We start from the raw sequence: 23,047 nt of genomic DNA on the forward strand, positions 1-23,047 counted from the left end.
GTAGAAAGAGCCAGTGTTGTGCCGGAAACACACCTTACAGCTGAACATTCATGTTCCTTAGTACAGCTGACAACTGAACCTATTCAAGCAAAGCTGGCTTCATCATTCTAGCAGAATGCATGCACGCAGGCGAGCATAGAGGTCGAGACTCAGCAGAGGAGGTGGAATGGATTTGAGGAGTGGCATAAGGTTACACTGAAAATCTGAATGGCTCGTTGAATTAGGGTTGTGTTTTTTCTGTGTTTTTGGATTGGTAGTGACATCAAACACCCAAATAAAAAAATAAGTTATTTTTCCATCATTTATCCCCTTCAAGAGTTTTTTAACCAAAAAGTTTTAGGAAGTTTTTTTCAGTATCCCTTTCTAATCTTCATTTATGTGACTTTATCATCACTTTGAATTCAGAGGACTTTAGAGGTTATTTTATTATGACAAATAGTATATCTTAGGGCAGTGTTATATTTATTTAAACCTGGGAGAATAATTGGCTTGAAACTACCAAACACACCCCTCTAAGTGTCTGTTGAACAATCGGATAAATCCTATTGGTTTGTTTGTGTTTTTTATTTCATACTCATATTTACATTGATTTTGCCGGTTATTGGATGTTTTACAATGATCCTGATCATGCTTACAAGCAGAAATGCACTGGTCAAAAAGAAAAAAAAGTAAAAAGCTCATTTAAAATGGACTGAGGAAAAGTGGAACACTGGTCAGAGGTCAGAAGGTCAAGGTCAAATCTATTCATATAGCACATTTAAAAACAACCAAGGTGTTTTACAGATTAAAATATCAAAACAGTCCAAAACAAATGCTCCTGAAAACAAATGCCGTGAAACACAACTAAAGTCAAATCAAATCTTTAAATTCTGTTTGTCTCCCTTTTACCATTTGATATGTTTTCTATGTTCTGTTGTGAAGAAATATATTGATTCATAAGATCAGCAAATCACTGGAATCAAATTTTTATTCACATTTTTACATAGGGGCTGCACGGTGGTGTGGTGGTTAGCACCGTCGCCTCGCAGCAAGAGGGTTCCAGGGGCCTTTCTGTGTGGAGTTTGCATGTTCTCCCCGTGTATGCGTGGGTTCTCTCCGGGTTCTCCGGCTTCCTCCCACCATCCAAAAACATGCATGTTAGGTTAATTGGTGACTCTAAATTGTCCTTAGGAGTGAGTGTGCATGGTTGTTTGTCTCGTTTGTCTCTATGTGTGGCCCTGTGATGGACTGGCGACCTGTCCAGGGTGTACCCCGCCTTTCGCCCGATGACTGCTGGGATAGGCTCCAGCCCACCCGCTACCCGATTAACAGATTGACGGTATAGAAAATAGATGGATGGATTTTTACATAATGTCCCAACTTTTTGTGAATTTGACTTTCTAATGACAGGATTTGATATCAAAGGGCTCATTCTTAAAAGTTTTCTGTGTGACTGGTAACCTGAATCTGTTTTTCAATTTATTTTCCCAAGACGAAAGCTCCTGCCTTCCATCAACTATACCTGATGGTAAATATAAAGAAACCCAAAATGGCTGGTATGAAGAAAATCACATAATTACAGTAGCATGTCACAAAGGATATGACACTGTATAAATGGGAAATGGTCTCCTCTGCCTGTATGTGAGAGTAAGTTTGTCCAAACATCAGGTTAATTTAAAGCAGACTCAACCACATAAACATTCAAACATTCTTATCAATGCGTCTTGATCTTTTTTTTTCATAAACTTTGATAAAGATTGTGCTTCTCTTTTCTTTTACAGAAAGAACTGATGCATGTGGTGTTCCTCCTAAATTTCCCCATGCTGTAATCATTCCTCAGGGACCCCAGGACATGTTTGCTTCAGATTCTGAGCTGCAATATGAATGTGAGAATGGATATGTGGAAGACAGAGCAGACACCAAAAAATCCATAATTTGCAGGTCCGGAATCTGGATTGGTGCCCCATCATGCAGTAAGTGGACAAAGTGTTCAACAGTGCAGTAAAACAATATTATAGTACAAAAGAATGACACGGTGGATCTTCAGTGAGGGGAACAGGTGGAGCATAAATCACTGTTTTGCAGCCAGCAGATGAAACTGTTTGCTGCTTTTCTTTCACTCTTCAGTCCAACTAACCCTGAATGTTCTCAGTAAGGGTTCAATTTGTAGGATTGTGAAGACCATGTTACTGATGCTACACTCTACCTCATGGCCAAATATGGCCTGCTGGTGTGCTCTGAAAATTCTTTGAATTCACTTCAAGTTTATTCATACAGTTAGAAAAGATACAGAAAAAGTACAGTGGGAAGATAAAAACAATAAACCTCAGTTGGAACTAGACTCAAGGCGGACAGCCGCTGCTTTGACTGCGTGGTGGTTGGAGACTGGGTGGTGAGAAGAAACAATAAACATGAGCATCCTTGTCTGTTGGACGGACCAGTAACGGCAGGTCACAAAGATATGGCTGTGGAGCCAAAGATGCCTGCAGGTAGAGAAAAGCACTGACTACGGGGAAAAGACAAAAGTGGATCAGACTGAGCCGAGTCAACTTTATCTATAAGCTTTAGGGGAAACAAATATCATTAATCTAATTATGAAGGTGGAAAGTGTCTATCTCCAGAACCCAAGCTCTGAGCTGGTTCCGCCAGAGAGGAGCTTGATAACTAAAAAGGTTCCAAAGGAATTTGGAAAATATGAAGTTATGAGGAATATAAGAGATAATGGATCTTGGACATTTAGGATTTAATATGTGAGGCAAAGTCTTTAAATTCTCTTCTGAATTTCAGAGCAAGCCAATGAAGAGAAGTTAAAACTGAAGAAATATCTTTTCATCTTTTGGACAGATGGCCTAACATTTGACTTTGGAGGCCAAAGGACATTGTTCCAGAAGACTTGTGAGTTGTTTACATGCAAATTTACAAATCTAAGCCGTGCTGCCATGTTTTATTTAGAGAGAAGAGGCTTTCTCTTGCAACCTACTTAAACAAACTTGTTCAGTCTTTTTCAGACAAACACACCAGATAATGTGGTTGGGAGTTTAGGCACATGTGTGAAAGTAACATTTTTTGGGATATTTTTGTAAAAACAGTAAAACAAAAGTGTATGTTTTTCTGTTTCTTTTGTCACTGCAAATTAACCAAATAAAACTACATATCAACACACGGTCACTAAAAGCATGTTGATTCTGTCACTCTGCTCTAATAAAATCCTGATTTTATAACTGCAGCGTCATCTGACAAAATCACCAATCAAGTGACTTAAAGATGATGTCTGTGCAGTGAATCTGGCAATACAGAGACTGACAAAATCACAGACAAAATGAGGTGTGGCACAATGTTTTGAACTGTTTTGAGCAGAGTCCACAGCGTCATAGCATCAGATGTACTTCGCCCCAAAAACTCCATTCTGCTCCTGAGCATGTGTAATAGGTTGTGGTCCAGCTGTGCATGTGACTGTGCTGTGTGATGGTGTATGATCATAGTTAACCATCTACAAAGTTATGAATATGGCAGTGCTGGTTTTCAATCATAATGTCTATCAATGATATAATCTGAATAATTATCTGGTCTGTTTCTGCTTATCATGTCAAGATCCATCCTGTGTGATAAACCCTGGGAGGTATCCTCGTTACAATTTACTCCTATCTTCAGCTATGTATTTAAATGAGGATGAGACAAAGTATCTGCTCACTTCATCAAACTGCTTTCTCTCGGTGCAAATACAGAACAGTGCAACTGGGTTGGTGTAAGTATAAAGACAACATTTTAAATTGCCACAATGCTTCAGTTCCAGTGCCTTTTTCAGCCAAAAGCATGTCTACGTGATTATACGGAATGACCAGCTTTTTCCATCAATAGATCTTCTGTATTCCCAGATAACAATGGCAGGATTAATTGGGGTGAGGTTTATGGAGCATGAGAGATCATTTTAAGCTCATGGACTGGCAGGTAGCATATGTACACAAAGACTTAGGCTGACTGAGACTAAGTCCGAGACTAAGACTGATTCACTCAACGTTGCTCCCTTTATGTTTTTTCCCTATTGTCAGCAATAATCCAATGGAAACAATCAACTCAAGTTGGACTGAAAAATGAGAACATTTGGTCAGATTGGCCTGAGATAATCATAAACATCCAATCAGGTCCCCACCCTCCGATCGATTCCTTCATGATTGTCACCAAGCAGATAATTTGGTTACAGGAATTCCCTTGGCCGATCAGTATAAATTCCCAATTATATATCTATATCTGTATCTTTATTGCAAAATAAGGGGACTGTCCAAACTCCACTCACCCTTGTTAGGCAAATGTAACTGCAGAAATATTCTTTAGATTTTGTTAGGGTTTGAGTATTTTTTTATTTGTTTGTCTTGTCTCGGCTTTTCTGTGTTGGTTTTATTCCATATTTTTAAACTATTTATTCCTGATTTACTTTTTAGTGTATTGTTCCTCTCATTGTTTGTCTTTGTTGTTGTTTTGTTTTTGTCTGTACTCTTAGTTCTGTCTTGCCTCAGTTCTGTTTGATTTCTAGTTTACGCTTCGTTATCCAGTGGCTGTCCTCAGTTCCCCTGTTTGGTCCTCAGCTCCACACTCACCTGTTGCTAATTAGTCTCAGCTGCAGTATTTATGCTTCTTGGTCTTTGTCATTGTCAGATCCTCGCAGTTGCTGTTTTCATGGTTATTCTCTGGTACACTGTGTAATTTAGCTTTTGTTTTCACAGTTTAGTTTATGATTTCAGTTTTTCAGTTTTCCTTGAGCCTTCAGTTTTCTGTCTGCATTTTGGTCCTCTTCTCACCACCACCAAACCGTAACAGATTTATATCAGAAGCTATATCGGAGAAGAAAAAAAAACAACTAAAAGAAAAGAAAAAAAACCTTGTGTAACCTTGTTAATGACAACAGAGAGTTCTGCTGACACTTCACCTGAGTGTCCAAAACATAAGGCTGTAGGTCCGATAACACAAATACAAAGTCAATCATCGACCTTTAGCCTAAGGTGGCCTGGTAACGGGTACATTTACACCTTATGTTTGAACATGGTGTTTGTAATGGACGATCTATGACAAGCACATAAGTCCAAAAAACAAAATACCCCTCTGATTCAGATCAGGGAAGCTGTTCCTCCCAATCACCCCTCTCTAGGTCACTCCATCATTGTCAACACGGACATTAAAGTCCCCCAGAAGAACAAGGGAATCCCCAGGTGCCACCCCCTCCAGGACACCACCTGGAGACTCCAAGAATGCTGGGTAATCTGAACTTCTGTCTGGTGCACAAACAACAGCCACCAAGCCTGGCTCCAGTGAAGTGCCCCGGTTTCCCTTTTCTGGGTAAGGTGACTTTAATATTCTGGTGCCGCTCCATTGAGATCTTTGAATCACTCTTAGTGGGGAACTGCCATGGGAAACCCTACCAGGGGCTAATGCCACAGACAACACAGCTCTCAGGATCATGGGAATACTCAAACCCCTCCACCACATTAACAGTCCAAACAGTTCATATAGCAATTAAAACATAATAGTTGTCAGTGGCCCAGTAAGAAATGCTTCGCTCTCATAATTAACTTCACACTAATGCAAGTAAATTTCAAAACTCACAGCAGCAAGTAGTACAGCTAATAGAACAGGCCAGCAGCTGTGAGATAAAATCTGGTGTGTGAGCAGACAGTTACTGTCACGCTTGCTTTCTGCCATGGGATTGTTGCTGCATAGAGACTGAAATGGAACTCAAAAGACACTCAACAAGGATGGACATCCCAAGAAAAAATGTTCACACTAAAGACAGCTAGGTGTGTATTTTGGATTTATAGTTGACCGAAAGTCTTTGCTTTAATGATACTGAGAGACATCTGAATTTGTTTGAAATTCATAGATATAATGTTGACACAATGTTGTCCGCTGTGTTTTTATAAAAAAAATTTTTTTAATTCTTATAGTACTTTAGCTCAACGTACCAGATAGGCCTGTAATGCTCCAACTCTGAATGGTGGTTACTTTCTCCCTGAGATGGAATCTTTTCCTCATGAAACAAAGATCAGTTATTCCTATGATAATGGACTTAAACCAGTAGTGAAAGGCTGGTGGGCAACAAGCACATGTCAAAATGGCAAATGGTCTCATGAACCACAATGTATAGGCAAGTTTTTGATAAGGTAAGGTAAGTTGATATAAAATGTTTTCTAGAGGGGATTAGAGAGCTCATCTTGGCAGTATTAGTGGTGTATATACATGTAATAAGATACTCAATAAGACAATGCAAGAAATCATTTAAGAAAGAAATAAACTGCTATACTGTCTACAATTTATGGATCATTCAAAATAGTCATCAAGTAACTAAAATGTTATAAAGGAGCAGCCTCATATTTCAATACACTTACAGAGCAAGTCATATGTGGTCGTAACTTCTGTCATTTATTCATGTTAATTTATCAGAAGATGTTCAGAAACGAGGGCTCACCTCATACGTTTTTTCTACTTATTCTCTGATCTTCTCTTTTTAACTGAGATGGAATCGTCTGTTCTTTTAATCCACAGATGAAAAAACCTGCATTCCTCCAAATATTCCCAATGCAAAATACACTGAAAGCTCAAATGGTTGGTAAGAGGAGGGACATGCAATAGTAGTAACACGTAAAGAAGGATATGTAGACAAAAACCTGGATGCTACTGCATGTATAGGTGGAGCATAGTTCCCTGTGCCTGTCTGTGAGAGTTTGTGTTTTGCTTCATTTGGCCATAGATCATCTTTTCCGGTTTCCTACTTCACTTATTATTTGCATTCACAGAAAGTAACACCGCGTGCAGTGAACCACCTAATTTCCCCCCTGCAGTCATCATTCATCAGGAATACCAGGACGTTTTTGATGCAAACTCAGAAATAGTGTATAATTGTGAAGGCGGCTATGGTACGGAGGATGGAACCACTGTCAAATCTATCTTTTGCATTGGTGGAAACTGGTCTGAAGGCCCAAAGTGCAGTAAGTGGACAATAAAGACTGGCTTTTATCAGCTTTTATCAGTATGTTTGTATTAATAGTGGATAACATGAACATCAATAAATATCATAATTCAGGTTAACAGAGAGAGTTGTCACAGCAATTTTTGGACAAGGACCAAGAAATGTGCTTTTATGTATCAATAGCTGGGATGTTTTTTTCACTTTCACTCATAAAAAATCATGCTTTTTATTGCCAGAACACATGTGCACGACATTGGACAAAAACTTATTATTGTGTAAGTCCGACCAAAACTGGACTTTTGCAATAGATTTAAACATGTTAGTCCAAACGAAATCATACGAAACAAAGTTTCTGAAAAACTGGGCTAACACACCCATATAATGCAGTTGGGGACTGAATCACTCAGCTAGACTCAAATGAGCCTCGGAGCTTCATACGTGCTTCAAAGTTTCATCTTTTTACATCTATTTTTAAGGACAGTAAATTATAAGTGTATATGATTTTTTTTTTTAAATCATAGTACAACTGCTCTCATTCACATGTTTTCCTGTTTCTTCGTTTAGAAATTATGACTGAAAATAGTCTCATTAAGACAGCAAAGTCATCATTCAGGTAATTTAAAAATAATGTCTGCACAGTGTCATACATGTACAATGATCTCCAAAAAAGAATAGGCCTACTAAAGGGTTGTGTGTATGTTTACTCACAGTCTACAACAACACGGCATCAGACATGCTTCAGCCCATAACTCGATTCCCCTCCTGTGCGTGTATACTGAGACAAGTGCCAAGCCAACTTGTTACCGCTGCTACATACTACTGTGCATCTAACCATGCTGACTGTTTTGAGCTAAATCACAGCAGTAATAAAACTGTAACATCATAAATCTGAGAGCTGTTGTGTGGGCTTAATTTCTAAGTAGAGAGCAGAAAGTTCTCATTTCTAAATGGTATATCAAAACCCAGAGGGATATGATCATACTGTATCACGAAGGATAGATATAGACCGGTACAACAAGCATCACCCATGAGCTCTTTCCCATTAGCACTACTTAACAAAGGCATCAAGTTGATCAGAGAAGAGGTACAGCTCTTAAGGAAACTGCCTTTGCTCCCTCTGTTATTTAGGAAAGCTTGAACTTTTATACATATTACTTTCCTTGTTGCATTTCAACTGGAAACTCCAAAGCACCTCCACAGAATCAGTGGCAATTAATCTGTCTTTCCTTCTGTTCTGTAAAGGTTGTAAACTTTGTTACTATCAAGTTGGGCCATTTTATAATTAAAAGCATTTACCTTAAATATCTCGACACAGACACACAGCTCATTTAAGGTCAGCTGGTTTGACTACAGAGATGTGAACATCAGTTGACTTTTCATTTCCATCTAACGAGTTGCCAACCTTAGAGCTCTAGTTGCTAGCAGAGGTGTCTCACTGACCAGCTGGTCCAAAGACAGTGGGTTAGTTCAGTGAGTTAGGATGTGTGCAAATTTCTTCATTTCCTGCAGCTAGTCTGTCAGTTATCAGCGCCCATTCATAATTGTCAAAAACAATAGCTGGTTTCAGCATGCACATAGTAACCATGGCTGTAACCATCTTGTCCCTTTTGCTGTGCCATACTGGTGGTGGACACGACATCTTCCTGTCGTGGAACACAGATATGAAATAAAGGTATGTCATCGATTTTGTTGGGAATCTAACTTCTTTGGAAAACGCAAACTTACTGTCATGAATTTTTAATGCTGTGGAAGATTAAAATATAACATATCACAGGGACAACTAACTGATGAGTCTGCTGTGTATCTTACAGGATATTCTACCATGTCCGGTTCAGATGGGGAAAACACTAAACCAGTCACAACAGGTAAAGAAGCAGATTCATTTCTTATTTTACGTTACATGTGTTGGTCAGTATCTCCATTAAACAGATCCTTTGACTGGGTTAAATGTATTTTTTATGTGTTGCTGATGGTTCCAAATCAGAGTCAATAATAAAGCTCATATTATCCTCTTTGAGGAGTTTGTTTATGAAGTGGGCTTAAATGTGCTGCTGATGAAAGAATATGAGATAGAAAGTTCAGTTCATCAACCAAGTTCATCTATCTGAAATAATGATCTGTTTTATGAAATACTTTTTTTTCTTTCCAGTTGATAAATGTGGAGAATTCCCCATAGTTGCAGACGGTGTTGTTCCCCAAGACAATCTCCGTTCTTTGCGGTACGAGTGCCTACAATTTTACAGATTAGTGGGCTCAGCGGAGGTGGCGTGTTACAGCGATGGCACGTGGTCAGCAGTACCCTCCTGCAGAGGTAAGTCAACACTAAAAGCTTTCATTCCAAAGATCTGTCATAGATATGGGGAAAATCTTCATTTGTATCTCTTTTGTACAGCCAACTACTGCTCTGTGAACACAGCTGATTATGACTTAGCAAATCATGGACTTGCATATTTCACAAATGGAGAGACGAAGAGACTGGATTGTAAGGATAAGTGGAGTTTTGATCGTTTTGCTTTGGTCGAGTGCAATGATGGAATAGCAAAGATATCCAAATGTTAGTATCACTTTAAGATCTTTATATTTAAATGTGTTTGAAAGATAAGAGGAGTAAGATCAGTGTTTCAGCAAAATCGGTGATTTCCCAGAATTTTTCCTGTCCAAGCTGCTGTCAGCTTTCATGACAATTATTATCCCTCACATGGAAAGTGGAAATCTGAAAACACTTGGAAGCTAAACTTGGTTTAGTGCATGTCTGTAGACTGAAAGCAATGAGAAACATCAAGCCTGACTCTGTGCAGAGGTCTCAAAGTCCACCTGAAAAAATATTTTCATGCTAACTACATTTGACTCTAACTCAGTCTGAAGTCTTCACTGGTTGTAGACAGAATTTTTTAAACTTTTTCAGACTTAAAGCCAATGGACGCAACAATATTTACTGATTTGTTGTTGAAATAAGTTATCTCCGGACAGTATTACAAGGTTATTATTATTTAACCAAATCATTTACTTACTTACTATCAACTTACTTGTCAAAGTTAATTAGCTAGAAGAACCAGCAAATTTCAGCTCATAATGTCAAATCAACTTAATAAATTTGTGTAATTTATGATAAAAACACTGATATGAAATGATTGTTACATACTACTTATATTTTGTATTAATAAAGCCTCCAGAAGAGTCTCATTATCATTCCATGCAGCCTTGACTATGAAGAAGTAATGTTGAAAACGGACAGGTTTCTGTAGGTTATCATTCACTAAGCACCATAATGTTTACACTTCTTAGACCTTAAAAAGATTAATTGACGAAAAATAAGCAGTGGTTACTAATACTGGAGAATGTGATTACTAGAATAGGACACAACAAAAACAAAGACAAGTGGTCCTGGTGGCAGATAGTGCAAGTCTGGCCTAAAGATGGTATATGGGTCTGGAGCCTATCCCAGCGGTCATCAGGCAAGAGGCGGGGAACACCGTGGACGGGTCGCCATTCCATCACAGGGCCACACAGAGAAAACAACCACGCTCACGCTCACATTCACTCCTAAGGACAATTTTAGAGACACCAATTAACCTAACATGCATGTTTTTGGACTGTGTGAGATCAATCATCAAGTCATATATGAAAAAAGTACAAATATGTTGATGCAACATTTCATTTCTCTATTTTCCCAATGTTCGCAACACAAGACATGTAAAATGAAATGATTCCAAGGTTACAACTGAATATCATTTTGATACAGAGTCAATTTCTAAGACAGTTTAAGAAAATTCTGCATCAATTTTCTCTTCCCATTTATTCTCTAACCCAAATCGCAACAAAATCTTACGACCAAATCAGTTGATAGGAATCAAAGGTTATTTGAAAGGCCTTTCCCAATATGCCTTGTTGTTTACTGCAGAGAGTCAGCAATGATTAACTGGTTGTAAACTGGACTATAGACTGGACTTAATTATAAATCAGATATTCTGAATTTACTCCTCTGCTTTGATTTACTGTAATGTTACATGGTAAGAACAGCAAATTTAAAAAAAATCAGTGCTGTTACTGTAAACTGAAGGAGGAAGAAACGAGACAAGATGCACTAAATTCTAATGCAATTAATGTATTTCCACTAATAATGATAAAACCCATGAAAATTAATGTAAAGTTTAAAAAAATTGTTACTTTGAAAAATAAAGTTATATGAAATGTAGACACATTTCAGAGCGATCACTTTTCTGCTGTGATGGATAAGAATGTTATATCCTGAGACAATGTGGATCAGTGCATCATTTATTCTGGGAATTCTCCCTGCTTGAGGTAATAGTTCAGTTCTGGAACGAAGCTGAGGCCAAAGTCAATGTAAACTCTGTTAGCAGCAAGAAAGAAATCATTTACTGGGAGATGGTTAGCCTGCTCCCATCCACTGTAGATCAATGATTTGGCATAACTTTAGAAATATTTAGACTAAAAAGACTAACTTACTCCTTAAACATCCAAAAAAGATCAATCTTACCAGATTTGAAGCAAATGGATCATTTCATAGCACCAAAGAGAGCATACTTTATGTGATCCTACTGGCTTCCAGGCCCCTTTAGCATTTATTTTTTGTATTAAAATTCCTGATTTTGAATAATTCTCCTCTATTTTCCCTTCCTGGCAACAGCAAATAGGCAAACCTCCAATGGTTCATGTACATGGTTTCATTCTCCTGAAGTTATATTGGGGCTATAAATGTAAAATGAAATGTGAATTAATTAATACACTTAGGTACCTTAATACCAAGCACTTCATTACACCAGTGACCAAAAAAAAGATGTATGGAAACTGTTCAATACGCTGATGGGATCACATCATCAAGCTTCTCTTCATTGCCTCCCTGTTAATTCTTCAATTCAATTCAATTCAATTTTATTTATATAGCGCCAGATTACAATTGTCATCTCAAGGCACTTAAGTAATATAGTCCAATTCAAGCCAATTGGAATTCAATTCATTGTAATCATAATCCAATTAATTCATATAGAGCCAATTCAAAAAATAATATCCTAGCTAAGGAAACCAACAGATTGCACCGAAACTTGTCTTCAGTCCAATCTCCCGTCCTGAGCGTGCCTGAGGCGACTGTGGAAAGGAACGACTCCCTTTTAACAGGAAGAAACCTCTGGCAGAACCAGACTCAGGAAGGGTGGCCATCCACCGCGACCAGCTGGGGTTTGAGAAGACAGAAAAGAGGGAAAAGAGGGGGGAAAAACACCATAACGCCATTCAAAGGATATCTGCAGGACCTGATATTCTTCTCCTCACATAAAGCTCTAAATAAACTAGCTCCATCTTAAAGATCTCATTGTTAGATGAATTTATTGATTTGATTTCATGATTATATGCATCCTTTCAGATTGCATAAACATTGGTTTTCTCAATAGCATAGCAACATCTGGCTATGTAGTTACTCACCTGTATATGTCTAGATTAGTGTACATACTGTAACTGGTGGTGTTTGGACCCAATTGCAGTACAAAGGAGTCAGAAGAAAGTGGTAAAAAGTTAAAGGCTTTACTGAGACTCTGGCAGACAGACAAAACTCGGGAGAACCCGAGAACTCCCCATCCTCAGGTTGTGAGGAAGGCGAGTTCGCCAGCGGGTCCACTGCCTCCTCCTCCGACAGGGAGTCCTCCCACTGGTCCGGGGCAGTGGAATGGCCAGCAGCAGGTGTCCTATGGCGAGGGCCCCTGCCGATGTTGCTGAGGGAGGGCTGGTCCGGAAAGATTTGGATGAGACCCCGGTCCACAATGTGTTGAGCAGGAACCCAGGATCTTTCCTCCGGACCGTAGCCCTCCCAGTCGACAAGGTACTGGCAGCCCCTTCCACGTCAGCGAGAGCGAATGATGCGGCGCACTGCATATGTGAGTCCCCCCTGGACATGGTGGATATGTTCTTCACGGGACTTAGAACAAATGAGAATGTCATCCAAATAGACGAAAACATATTTGTCGATCATGTCTCTGAGTAGGTCGTTGACCAAGGCCTGGAAAACTGCCGAGGCATTGGTGAGACTGAATGGCATCACCAAATATTCATAATGTCCGGTGGGCGTGTTAAAAGCAGTCTTCCATTCATCCCCCTCTCGGATGCGGACAAGGTGGTAGGCATTACGGAGGTCGAGCTTGGTGAAGATCATGGCTCCTTGAAGCAACTCAAAGGCTGAGGAGATGAGGGGAAGAGGGTACCGGTTCTTTATAGTGATGTCATTAAGTCCCCTGTAATCAATGCAGGGGCGCAGGGTTTTGTCTTTCTTCTCTACAAAGAAAAATCCTGCCCCAGCAGGAGACGACGAAGGTCGGATAATACCGGCAGCCAGGGAGTCATTGATGTAAGACTCCATGAACTCCCGTTCAGGACCAGACAGGGAGTACAGACGCCCCTTGGGAGGTGAAGTGCCAGGCATCAGGTCAATGGAACAGTCATAAGGCCGATGAGGGGGCAATGAAGTCACCTTAGTCTTACTGAACACTTGCCGGAAGTCATGGTACTTGGCAGGAACGCTGGACAAGTCAGGGCAGGAACTGGAGTGCGTTGTCTGCTGGGGTACAGAGGCCTCTTTAAGGCAGACCTGGTGGTAGGAGTTCTTCCAACTGAGGATGCCCCCTGTGGCTCAGTCGATGTGGGGGCTGTGTCGACGTAGCCAAGGGTAGCCTAAGATCAGTGGAATGTTGGAAGATGACAGGAGGTGAAACTGGATGGTCTCATGGTGGTTACCGGAAAGTAGCATGTGGACAGGAGAAGTCTGGTGAGTGACAGTCTCCAGAAGATGGCCATCAAGGGCTTTGGCAGGAATTGGGGTGTCAAGTGGAATCTTCTTAAGTCCGAGTTGTATGGCTAAGCTCTCAGCCATAATGTTGGCATCTGCACCAGAGTCTATAAAAGTGGGCAGGGTGTGTGCACCACCAGGAAGGAGGAGCTTGACTTGGAAGAGAGGGCGTAAGCTTGAGGAGGAAGACGTTTGCTGCCGTGTGACTCACCAGGACTTCCTCACTCACTGGTGAGCCCTGTCTTTTAACGGGCAGCGGGAGATAAAATGTCCAGCTTGTCCATAGTACATACACAGATTCCCCTTATGGCGGCGCTCTCGCTCTTCGGGTGTAAGCTTGGTGCGGCCCACCTGCATGGGCTCAGACTCTACACTATTATCCATAACGGGTAAAGAGGAACCGGAAGCAGATGAGTAACCTGGCCAGCGGGCTGGGTCGAGATGACCAGGAGATCTCTGGCCCACCTGGTATTGTGGAGCTTGAGAGCGAGAGAAGGAGGTTCTGTCTCCTCTCCCTTCTCCGGGCCTGTATGCGGAGGTCCAGCCGAACAGTAAGTTCAATGAGACTGTCCAGTGTGGAAGGTAGAGGATAGGAAACCAGTTCATCCTTGATGTAGTCTGCCAAACCATGCAGAAAAGCATCGCGCAGAGCCGCAGTGTTCCAGTCGCTTCGACGGGCCCTGGTCTGGAAGTCGATGGAGAAGTCAGCCACTGACTGGTTCCCTTGGCGCAGGGAGAGCAGATCACGGGCGGCATCAGATCCGGAAGCGCCCAACCCGAACACCATGCGTAGTTCCTCAGAGAAGGCCTGGAATGATGCACAACCGGAAGTTCGCCTCTCCCACTCTGCTGTTCCCCAGAGGAGGGCTCTGCCGGTCAGGTTGCCAATTACGTATGCCACCCTGGCCTCCTCGGTGGCGAACATGTAGGACTGCAGGCCGAAGAGTAAGGAGCAGGAGGTCAGGAATGAACTGCAGAGTTCAGGGTTTCCATCATATCGCTCAGGGATTCTCTCTCTGGGTTCGGAGATCATTCTGGGCTGTGGCAGAGCTGGAGCAGGAGTTTCCAGTGTGGGGACTGGAACTGCAGGAGGGTGAGTGGACATCAGCTGTTGCAACTGGGTGGAGAGGGCTGCAAAGTCATTGGTGTTGGCCTCTGTAGCTCGTCTGGCATCAGCCTCCTCCACTCTCTGCTGATGTTGCATGAGCGCGTGCTCAATCCTCTCAAACCGATCCTGTGGTGAGGGTGGTCCTGCTAGGTCCATGTCTGGCCAGATTGTACTGTAACGGGTGGTGTATGGACCCAATTGCAGTACAAAGGAGTCAGAAGACAGTGGTAAAAAGTTCAAGGTTTTACTTAGACTCTGGCAGACAGACAAACGGTTTAGAAACCGGCAAACAGAAATCAGGAGAGGAGACGCAAAGTTCTTGGTCAGGGACAGAAGGCTGGGTCGAATTACCAGGAGGCAGACGAAGCAGGGAATCAGGGACAGGGGAGGTCGGTACCGGTAAAGCTGGCAGGAGAATGCTGGAAAGACTTGCAGGGCAAAGAACAATCTGGCAAAGGATAGAGTGTAGAGCTGGTGACTATATGCTGGGCTGATTGCATGTGACGAGAGGCAGCTGTGTGCACAGGTGAGTGGAGTTAACTGATGAGGTGTGTGTGGCTGACAGGCTAAGTGGGGCAGAAGCAGGATCAATGGAAAATTACTGATGGTTGGATGACTAAACTGTGATACATACCTTGTGATTTCTTAGTTTATTTGATGATAACTGACTCTAACATATCTAATCATCGCCAGCCACTGTCCCAGACGAAGGTAGCGTCACTCGTGTGTTATGTTAACAGCAGGAGTAATTTTGGTTAAATGCTGGCTGGTTGATGTAAATTTTTTTAATCATTGTGCTCAGGGAAATTAGTGAAATACAGCCAGTCATTATCATTATTAAAGATGATTTTTACAATTTAAAGACCAACAGTGTTTTTGTCCCCTGGCTGCACGTTAATCCAGTAATGAAACCCTTCCATGCCTATTGCCGGAGTGTTGACATAAAAAAGTCAAATTTTCATGAAATTCATTGTGAATTAATGAACACATTTTTTTTTTTCAAAGGCTTGTAAAGTATTCTTGCTGTTATTCCATTTACATGTGGCCGATTGCATCTCACAGTAATTTGTTTCCTGCTTCATAAGCTACAGTTTGTGTATTAGATCTGCTTCCACTTAACCTAAATTCTTAAACAAAGGGAGTTTAAAAGTTAAGAGTTTGGCAGAGCACCTCATTATCCATTTAATGTAACAACAGACAACAGCAGTGGTGGACAGACTACACAACTTCACTACTTGAGTAAAAGTACAGATACTCCTCGTCAAATATTACTCCAATACAAGTAAAAGTAGCTTAGTCAAAATATTACTTAAGTAAAGTACTAAAGTATTTGCTTAAAAATTTCCTTAAGTAAAATTATTTTAAAAAGTATCATACAATTACGTTCAAAATGTTCATCTGCAATTTAACAAACAGTAAGCTAGCTAACGTCAGTAGCTACTTTACATACGTGCTTTTTCAGGTTTGACGAGTTTCTGTAGGCTGTTTTATCATTTGTTTGCGGCAAGCACAACAAACATTTAAACTGAAAAGAAACCATTTTTGTCTCATAAATCTCAAATATGGGTTTCAGATAAGGCCACGGGTGCTCGGCGGGAGTTTCTCCATGTGTTTCTTCCTCCATTGTATCAGCAGAAACTGCTTTTTTTCTCAGAATTTTGAAAAAATAGAAAATAATCATCAGCTGACGTCAGCTCAAAAGTAGCGAGTAACGAGAGCATCAATAAAAAGTAAAAAATACAGTATCTGTCCTTCAAATGTAGTGGAGTGAAAGTAAAAGTACCCCCCCAAAATAATACTCAAGTAAAGTACAAATACTCAAAAACTGTATTTAAGGACAGTACTCAAGTAAATTGACTTTGTTACTGTCCACCACTGGACAACAGTGAACCAAGTAAAGTGTGTGTGTTACTGAAAACATGTAGCATGGCTCTGTGCTATTAAAGTGTCCATGGCAGTGTGTTACTGAGTCATGAGATACAATGCAAAATTTTGCTTGCCGCATTGGTCCTTGTCCACAATTTTGTCATATCCTGGTGTGCAATGACAATACAGTCTATTCTGTTCTATTGGGTGAGCAAATTGTGATGGCAACTCAGCGCCGGAACCGTTTCTACAAGCACTAAACAACAGGTCCTCACAGAAGAAGTTGTACAGGAGGTAAGATTTGCAGAAGAAAACACAACCACACAGTCTCAACTTCTCTGTTTCACTTTTAAGCCATATTTATAGTTTTTCTTTTTAACATTTACAGTAGTTGTACATCTTGGGTTTAGCCTGTAGAGACAAGCCTGCTCGTACACTCTTTCCTGCCTGCAGCTCTTCCTGCTTTTCAAATGTGGCCTGGGTTACAGAAATCAACAGGTGCACGATTGTCCAAAATGACACCCAAGTGCACAGCGACAACAACGAACATAAACAAAGTATCTATGAACCGTGATTATACGAGGTATGGCTTGAGGGAAATCACTTTGAAATCCAGACCAGAAACATTCTCTCAGGTTTTGTCCAATACATTTTCTGAACAATCAAAGGACAGATGACTACACATAGGCATTTCTTATCTGCCAGACGAAAAGTGAAAAAAGAGCTCTTTGCTTTCGTCAACCCAGTAAAAAAGGAAGAATTCACAACAAATGAAGCAACAGCTGCACAACATATTGCTCTGTGTCCTATGTTTTAATCATCAATATGAAATTGATCAACATGTAAAATGTGCCTGTTTATACAAGCTCTGCTGACTTTGCATAGTGAAAGTTCAGCAGAGTGTTTACTATTTCCTTTCTTTTAGGGGGAATTCCAACAATCATTAACTGGTCCAGATCTGAAAAGGCTCATAACTCTGCTTTCTTGTGGTGATTTGACTTCAGACAACATGTGGGTGAGGTGTCTTGGTTTTGCTCTCCTGGTTTGGATTCCTGCAGTGCTGCATGGTGAGTATATTTACATTTTGTTGTGGGAGACATCTGAAGTTGATATAATTACTAGAAGAAGAAGACTACTTGGGTTGTTCTGAAAATTCAGATGATGTCCTAAAACGGTGAATGGATTGGAACAAAACAGAACAAGACTTTTGCCATGAAACAACAACAAGTATGAAAGCGATTCATTTCTGAAAAGCATAACTGAACACAAGGAAATCATTTAGCAAGATTGATGCGGTTTTATATGAAACTATGACAGAAATTCAACATAACTATACTGCATGTTAGAAAGCAAATAATATTCACTGACAGTAAAAAAAATTCAAACCATTGTCCCCCATAAATAATCAAATGATGAAAAAAATGCTCCACGTGTGCTAATTCACGCTTGCTCTTGCACCGTTCCAGAATATTCACCACTCCACAGTTAGGGTGGACTGATTTAACCTCAGAAACATCAACATCAACTGACTTTTCAGTTCCATCCAATGGGTTGCTGACCTCAGCATTTCTAATTGCCAGCAAAGGTGTCTTAACTGCCGACCGAGTCAGGGGCTGACACGGTCGGTTGCTGAGTTGGCAATTTCTTATTTCCCACCACAAACCTATCACTTTTCAGCATCCAATTATAACTTTTCAGAACAATTACTGGCTAACATAAGGATATAGCAGCCGGGGATTCTTAATTTTGTTCCAATTACTCTTCCATACAGGTGGGGGAGACTGCATCTTCTTGTAGAGGAACACAGACTTGAAAGAAAATCTGAATACTTTATGTCATGTCATTTATTCTAAGTTTGAACTCTTCTGCCAAAGACAACTTTGGTATCATCTATTTTATGTTCATAAGCATTATAAGACAATAGTTTTCAATGTCACTGAAGAAATCAATAAGAACTACACCCAAAAGCAAGAACCAACCAGTGTCTCTGCTGTGTATCCTACAGGATCTTCTACCTGTTCCGGGTCAAATAAGATCAAACTCACTTTTACAACAGGTAAAGAAACAGATTAATTTCTTATTTTACGTTACATGGCAGTATCTCCACCAAACAAATCTTTTGACTGGGTTAAATGTATTTATCATATGTTGCTGGATGGTTCCAAATGAGAGTCAATAATAAAGCTCATATTATCCTCTTTGAGTGGTTTGTTTATGAAGTGGGCTTAAATGTGATGCTGATTAAAGAATATGAGATAGAACCAGTTCATCGACCAATATGAAACATTGATATGTCTGTTTTCTGAAAAAAAATTCTTTCCAGTTGATAGATGTGGAGAATTCCCCGTAGTTGAGAACGGTGTTGTTCACCATGACGATTGCCGTTACTTGCGGTACGAGTGCGTACAATTTTATGAATTAGTGGGCTCAGCGGTAGTGACGTGTTACATCAATGGCACATGGTCAGAGGCGCCCACCTGCAGAGGTAAGTCAACACTAAAAGCTACAATTTTAAGTAAAATTATGTTCCTGCCTATGAAAAGCAAGTACACTTTACTTAAGTTGTTTAAACAAATATACCTTGGATATATATATAAACTTGGATGTAAACAAGTAAATGTTACTTAATATTTTCACAACTGTAATGTTTTATGGAAAGTAACAATTACTTGATACTGGCAAGTGAGTGTTACTTAATATTGCAGGATTAAAGTTTACTTAAATCATTTGCATGCAAACACTTACAATATATTTTTTAAGTAAATCTTATGAGTTATTTTTTTCAGTGTGTACTTTAGACTTTAGGTAGTAGTTGCCTGCAAAGCCCTGTTTATGGTCATGGTAATCTGTCCAGTTAAACCTAAGCCCCTTAAAAAGTTCGGCACAATAAAGAGCTACAATTTTAAACTCTAATCCTCCGCTTTGGATGGGAATACCCTCAGGTCTGCACTTTTTAAAGCCAAAATGATTGAATAACTGTAACTTAAATATGTTATAGCAAACTGCTAAAGTAACAAGGTGTGCCATTGATGCAGAAAAGAGAAATCAATGAGAACAACATCCCAAAGCAACAACTAACCAATGTGTCTGCTGTGTAATTTCCAGAACTTTCCTCCTCCTCTTCCGGATCCAAGGATGACAGCAGTGTGCCATCATTCACAACAAGTAAAGACGCAGATTCATTTCTTCTTTTGCATTACATGTGTTGAGTTTCTGGACAGTTATGAATTGGAACCAATAATTAAGCTCAAATCTTCCTGAGTTGTTTGTTTTATAAAGTGAGCCGATCTGTGATGTAGAAGAAACCACATTGTTGGATGGAAAGTTAAGTTGATCATCTGGTATGAAACATTGCTACATCTGTTTTCTGGAATGTTTTTTTTCTTTCCAGTTGATAAATGTGGTGATTTCCCCGTAGTTGCAGACAGTGTTGTTCACCAAGACAATCTCCGTTTTTTGCGGTACGAGTGCGTAAACTTTTATAAATTAGTGGGCTCAGCGGAGGTGGCGTGTTACAGCGATGGCACGTGGTCAGCAGTACCCTCCTGCAGAGGTAAGTCAACACCAAAAACTTTCATTCCAAAGATCTGTCATAGATATGGGGAAAATCTTTATTTGTGTCTCTTTTGTACAGCCAACTACTGCTCTGTGAACACAGCTGATTATGTTGACTTAGTAAATCATGGACTTGCATTTGTAACAAATGGAGAGACGAAGAGACTGGATTGTAAGGATAAGTGGAGATATGAAAGTTTGGCTTTGGTCGAGTGCAATGATGGAACAGCAAAGATATCCCAATGTAAGTATCACTTTAAGAATTTAAATGTGTTTGTAAGATGAGAGGAGTAAGATCAGTGTTTCAACAAAGTCTCTAGTTATTTGGAGTTGTTATTGCCCTGTGTGTGTGTGTGTGTCTGTGTGTGTGTGTGTGTGTGTCTGTGTGTGTGCGTGTGTCTGTGTGTGCTTGTGTGTGTGTGTGTCTGTGTGTGTGTGTGTGTGTGTGCTTGTGTCTGTGTGTGTGTGTGCTTGTGTGTGTGTGTGTGTCTGTGTGTGCGTTGACATGTTTTGCAGAAAGTATCTACAGATTACTACAGTTGGTCCGTTAACAATTCAAAACAACATTAAACCTCAAGGTTTATTAAGGCAAATGAAGTATTTGGTGTGAAACCTGGTTCCAAATGATCAGATAAAAATTTTGATGATTTCCCAGAATTTTTCCTGTCCAAGCTGCTGTCAGCATTCATAACAATTATTGACCCTCACATGGAAAGTGGAAATCTGAAAACACTTGGAAGCTAAACTTGGTTTAGTGCATGTCTGTAGACTGAAAGCAATAAGAAACATTATGCAGAGGTCTCAAAGTCCACCTGAAAAAATATTTTCATGCTAACTACATTTGACTCTAACTCAGTCTGAAGTCTTCACTGGTTGTAGACGGAATTTTTTAAACTTTTTCAGACTTAAAGCCAGTGGACGCAACAATATTTACTGATTTGACCATGAGGATAGAAAGATTAGCTTTACTTCTCTTTCCCGTTAAGTGGGAGGAGGCAGTAGCTGTTCTACCTCACTGACTGTGTTGTTGTGGTGTGTTAATTACCAGCAGCAGCTTATCACCGTTCAGATCAGCAAAGATATCACCTCTGCAGGCTTTCCAGTATCCTGGATTTTGTCCTTTTTAATTGTTCCAGGTAGAGCTGTGAAACACATCTCTAATTGCTTGTTTCAGACAGAGACAGCCTGGCAGTGGGGTGAGGGTCACAAAACGTAACTGATCTCAATGTAGATAATTCAGTTGTGTGTGAATTGAAAATTAGATGGTTGTGAAATTAAAAATAGCCACAACATATAAAAAAATTATCAAAATTTCATCTTAACAAATCCGTTATGAGATGAAGAATTCTAAGCCGTGATTCATCACTTTCCGTTCATGAGTTCAGGTTTAAAGGTAACACTAAAACTGGACAAAAACAGAGAAACCTGGAGACATTTAAAGTCTTTTTCCCTCAGTGACGAGTCATTAACTTCTCTCTTGTGCCTCCTTACTTTTCACAGGTTGTAACATATACCAAATTAACTTGGTGAGTGATCATTTTACTGCATCTACAACATTGTATTAATGTTCTCGTCATTGATGCACATTCTATCTGGAAGCGTTGAATGAAGTATCACCACTCTGAACCTTATTTTTCATTTATATTTTACTTCCTATTTACAGTTGTTTATTGCTCATGAAACCTGTGTTTTATTAACAGGGTCTCTGCTGGAGTCGGGGTTTGATGACACATTGAAAACAAAGCCTGGAAGATTTTGATACAACTAATAATGATTCCACAGTCACACACTATGATTGCTTTTCCTTTTTACGTATGAATACCAATTAAATGCAGGTTTTGTTTTGTCCTAGAGCTCAGAAATGAAAGTAAATCAATTTACATGTTACAGACTTCAATAAAATTCTAACGTGGGTTTTCAACTCTACACATCCTGAAATTGTCAGCTGTGTTTTTGTGTTAAAATCTCAAACTCCATCCAGTCCTGATTGTCCTGCAGGGTCACAGGTAGCTGGAGGTGTACATCCTGGAGCTGGCAATCTGTCAGAGTCGCACACTTCGTTGTTCCCAATCATTTTATTGATGACACAACATTTGAGAGGAGTTTCATTACTGTTTCTGAATGTTACAAAGTTTCACATGTCCAGCGCTTGGTTCTAAACAAATGGCCTCCAACTGACACAAAATCAAATCCAACAGCCAAACCAGAAGTTTATTCCAACCAGTAATACAAGAATATCACAGGTGATTCTTTATATTATCAATTAACTTGGAGAAATTTGCTTATTTGATTACTAAACTGAACTTTATTCATTGGAAGTGCCAACTAGCAAACAACTATTCCTACTACTCACTTCATAATTCTTTTGCTAATCCATTAAAGAAGGAAAAAACATATTGCCTGTAAAATCTATACAAAATGGTAGACACAATGCTCATGTTTCTGTGTACAGGAAGGACCCGTCCGTCTGTCCATCCATCAATCAATCCATCCATCTTCTATACCTGCTTAATCCACTTTAGATATGCGGGGCCTCGAGCCTATCCCAGCCGTCATTGGGTGAGAGGCGGGGTACACCCCAGACAGGTCGCCAGTCTATCACACAGAGACAAATGACCACACACACACACTCCTAGGGACAATTTAGAGGCACCAATTAAACTGACATCGTGTTTTTGGATAGTGGGAGGAAGCTGGAGTACCTGGAGAGAATCCACACATACATGAGGAGAACATGCAAACTCCACACAGAAAAGGCCCCAGCTGAGAATCGAACCTGGAACCCTCT

At 40.1% G+C, this 23,047-nt stretch overlaps 1 protein-coding gene and 1 long non-coding RNA gene across 2 annotated transcripts; both read left to right on the forward strand.

The window, feature by feature from the left end:
- The first annotated feature begins 1,582 nt into the window (after positions 1-1,582).
- On the forward strand, positions 1,583-3,868 carry LOC140269343 (uncharacterized). The gene is made up of 3 exons (XR_011907604.1): positions 1,583-1,626; positions 1,761-1,952; positions 3,571-3,868. It is a non-coding gene; the product is annotated as an uncharacterized lncRNA (long non-coding RNA).
- A 13,779-nt stretch (positions 3,869-17,647) lies between these two features.
- Positions 17,648-22,180, forward strand: LOC140268258 (beta-2-glycoprotein 1-like). Its single transcript, XM_072363020.1, has 8 exons — positions 17,648-17,771; positions 18,710-18,760; positions 19,028-19,189; positions 19,810-19,869; positions 20,096-20,257; positions 20,339-20,503; positions 21,760-21,785; positions 21,960-22,180. The coding sequence occupies exons 1-8, from the start codon at positions 17,714-17,716 to the stop codon at positions 21,993-21,995; spliced, it is 720 nt and encodes a 239-aa protein (XP_072219121.1). The 5' UTR covers positions 17,648-17,713; the 3' UTR covers positions 21,996-22,180.
- Positions 22,181-23,047: the final 867 nt, after the last annotated feature.

This window comes from Leuresthes tenuis, unplaced genomic scaffold (assembly GCF_036924035.1).
Source record: "Leuresthes tenuis unplaced genomic scaffold, fLeuTen1.0.hap1 SCAF_14, whole genome shotgun sequence".
NCBI lineage: Eukaryota > Metazoa > Chordata > Actinopteri > Atheriniformes > Atherinopsidae > Leuresthes > Leuresthes tenuis.

Bases quoted from the DNA above. Each gene is read 5' to 3' on its own strand.
- LOC140268258 (XM_072363020.1), top strand. From the start codon at position 17,714: ATGTGGGTGAGGTGTCTTGGTTTTGCTCTCCTGGTTTGGATTCCTGCA. The intron at 17,772-18,709 runs GTGAGTATATTT...TGTATCCTACAG, and splicing joins GATTCCTGCAGTGCTGCATG to GATCTTCTACCTGTTCCGGG. The intron at 18,761-19,027 runs GTAAAGAAACAG...AATTCTTTCCAG, and splicing joins CAAACTCACTTTTACAACAG to TTGATAGATGTGGAGAATTC.